The sequence below is a fragment of the Sinocyclocheilus grahami genome, unplaced genomic scaffold (assembly GCF_001515645.1).
Source record: "Sinocyclocheilus grahami isolate Dianchi unplaced genomic scaffold, SAMN03320097.WGS_v1.1 scaffold130.1, whole genome shotgun sequence".
NCBI lineage: Eukaryota > Metazoa > Chordata > Actinopteri > Cypriniformes > Cyprinidae > Sinocyclocheilus > Sinocyclocheilus grahami.
Window position 1 is genome coordinate 1,106,012 of NW_015505309.1, and position 3,402 is coordinate 1,109,413.

The following is a 3,402-nucleotide window of genomic DNA, read 5'->3' on the forward strand; positions in this document are numbered from 1 at the left end:
AATACATTTGCACATTTCTAAGCTGATCACAACAGAACTGCGATTCAATGAGTGCAAAGGAGAACTGATAATATACTGATGGGAAATGAGCTAATGCTGACACTTTTATCTGAAAACAAACATTGAGTTATTAGCTTGGCAATACTAGGAAGCGCAACTAGGAGATATTTTGAACCAAAAATAGGCTATTGTGATGTTGTAATGTTGTAGTTAATATGTTTTCAATAAAATGGGGACTGACAGCATACAACTCAAAAAACAATGCAGTCACTTGACTGGTGTGGTGAGTGCAAAAAAAAAATCAACATGCATGGAGCGGTATGAACTAGCCTTCACTGTATGGCATACTGTATTGAATATGCAAGTGTACTGCGCCCCTTGTTTCCTTTTTGAGGAAACGCAAGTGTTGAGGATCAAGTGGCTTTTATTTTAAGCAGCACAAAGCATACAGAACAACAACTGAGTTCAGAGCATTCTGTTGCGTTTATGGGTTGGGGAGTCTGTGATGACGTCGGCGCACTGGACCGAGGTCCGCTTCCTGGTGCCTGCACTGCCAAGGTGGAGGGCCATCTCCTCTGATATAAAAGTGTTCAAGTCCACATCGTGCAGTCCGTTCCTTCTGCGCCCTGCATTTGAGCTGCCACTGACATGAGTCGGAGAGCCAGGAGTGCTTGAGCGGACGCTGATGCTAGCCATTGCACCACTTAGACCTGGAACCAAAGATGAGATTTAATGCACATGCTTTCACGTTTCATCACGTATCCTTTTCACACTTTAAAAATACTGAGCAACTATGTGTCATCACCACATTTGCTACCCATGAATAATGATACATCTTAAACAAGGATGTGGTGGGTTTAGCTGGCTGTGCTTTAACAAAAACCTCTAAATAACAAATAGGCAATGTGAACGCAACTTCATATTTCCAGTGTATTGCAGTGATGCTATGTTTGTAGAGGAATGGAATGCTGTACTTGAAAATAAACCTAAAGGAACATATGGGTATACAGTCCTTGTCCCTGAACCATGAATGTCTGCCAGCCTATACAAATAATTATCAAATAATTGGCAAAAACAAGAATCTTAAATCAACAAATAATATGAACATATATATATATATACACATATATATATATATAAGCATTGTACAGTTTTCAATCATATAAAAAAAAAAGTAACCACCATATGTAAACTACAAAATGTAGTCACTAAATGTTAAGACAAATATGCGCACTGACAAACACAATCATATTCAGTCGGCTGTATCTTAACTATGAGCGGGCAGTAATATTTACCATGTAGTGCTATGGCCTCACAGAATGGTTGTAAATCAGTCTCTACAGATGATACGGTGTCCGATGAAGGTGGTCGGTTCGGAGACATGACAGTCAGTTTGGGGGTTGCTCTAGAAGTCCTTGGTGGTGGCGCTTTACCACATAGGAAACTTATCAAATCCTCCCTTCGTATAGTTCTTCTTCGCTTTTTTACCCAGGCCAAAACATCTTTATTACGTCGCTGATGACCAGTCTGGATTCCTAAGTCAAAGCTCCTCTTGTGTGCATCAATGCTCTCTGTTGAACAGATCACAGTCAGAAGTAATTATGTATGCAATTTATTCAACAGTGTTGGACTCTAGATGCTTGTAAACTCAATACATAATGAGTTACCTTTGTAAAGATTAGTCACTGCTGTTGCAGCATTTTGAAATGGAGACCACAATGACAGTCCTTGCTGATGACAGACTCGATCTGCAAGACAGGAATAAAATCAGGGATGCTCGTGTGATTTTAAAGACAACAGAGATAACTAAAATAGGTCCAGAAAAGCACTCAGATAGGATTTCTATTGTTAACCTTTACACTAAAGACTAGGAAACTGATAGAAAATACCTTTTCTAACTGTGTAGACAATACACGATAAATTCCGCTGGTTTTGCAATGGATTAAACCATGTCAATGCTATTTACAAAGAGTTAAGTGCCTAACCATAAAAAAGCGAATTTATTGTTAAAATAAGAAGCACTCACCAATTACACATTTGTTCAGCACATCAGCATGCCAAGATACATTTCAAGCAAAAGCTTAACTTAAAAGCGTCACTTAACTTCACAGATAGATAGATACAAATCTACATACAAGAAAAAATCATATATATATATATATACACACACACACCAAATAATCATTTTATATTAGGCTAATTCTATTGCATTTTAAACAAACAATAACCACCATATTACTAAACGTTGACACAAATATGCGCATTGATTTTCGGGTAAAATAACTCTCCCTTTAAGAGCGAGTTCTGGTATCCCTTGTGTTAACCAAACAATGGCTGTCTCAACCCCTAGTGAGAAAACAACATATTAGTGTAACATAGGTGCGTTCGAACGTGCCTCTCTTGCGCAATGGTAGGCAGTTAAGTACACTTGGTTTTGAAACACAGCCACAATAGGACACAAGCTAGCTCAAAAACCGACAGGGCTTTATCAAAATTTGTAATTTCATAAGCCTGTAAAACGTAAATGTGTTCCACTTAAAAATAAGCTTCTTCAATACAGAACAGTTTAGCCGAGTGGAACAAAAAAACTCGCGTTTAAGGGCTAACTAGCCGGCTTTCCGGCTAGCCGGTTAGCAAGGCCAATATAATAACAACGAACAAACTGTCAAACACAGCCAGACCGGCGCGGCTAAAGCTAGTTATCCTTCACACGGTGAAAAACAAGAATAAAAAGCTGCTTTTGGCACTTTAGTGGCCAAATGAGACCGGTAAGGGCTTTTAGGTCGAAAGGCGTGGTTCAGTCTAGAAACAACGCGTTTACGCGATATTTTTCTAGAAGCGGACGGTTTCTTTAGCCGAGCCACTGGAAGTCCGAGGGCCGCTGATGGGGTCTCTTTCTCTGCGCACAGACCTTTATAAAGTTGCGCCACCGCCGTAGCGGAATTCTGGAAGAGATGCCAGAGTTTCTCCTGGTTTTGGTCCACCTCCTCCTCGGTCGGCTCTTCCCTTTCGGCCTCTGCGAGGCATTGGCGCTCCCATTTGGAGAACCAATGTTCGGGTCCGTGTTCGTGGATCTCCGCTTCGCTCTCCTCCTTCTTCTTCTCCTCCATGATGAATACTGAGAAACTTCGGTGAACTTCTAATCGTTTTTTGAGTGATTTCTTGCTCTTGTGGGTCAATTGGCGTTCTTGAAATCACACACCACCAGATGAATGTCGGTTAATATCCTTAGTTCTGGAAGTACGGGTTTGTATTAAAACGAAATGAAGTGAAATGTTTTGTCTTTTGTGACGCCGAAATCTAATTACCCCGGACTGTTGCTGTCCAGCCCGGTTAGAGGGTCGCTTTTGCCCTGCGCAGTTTCAGGCATCCCTTAATGTGGGCGGATCTGATTTAGAACAC

General features: G+C 40.7%; 1 protein-coding gene across 1 annotated transcript; it reads right to left on the minus strand.

The window, feature by feature from the left end:
- Positions 1–406: 406 nt before the first annotated feature.
- hapstr1a (HUWE1 associated protein modifying stress responses a) lies at positions 407–3,402 on the minus strand. The gene is made up of 4 exons (XM_016279425.1): positions 2,912–3,402; positions 1,668–1,748; positions 1,296–1,571; positions 407–710 (listed from the first exon to the last, which is right to left on the minus strand). The coding sequence occupies exons 1-4, from the start codon at positions 3,108–3,110 to the stop codon at positions 466–468; spliced, it is 801 nt and encodes a 266-aa protein (XP_016134911.1). The 5' UTR covers positions 3,111–3,402; the 3' UTR covers positions 407–465.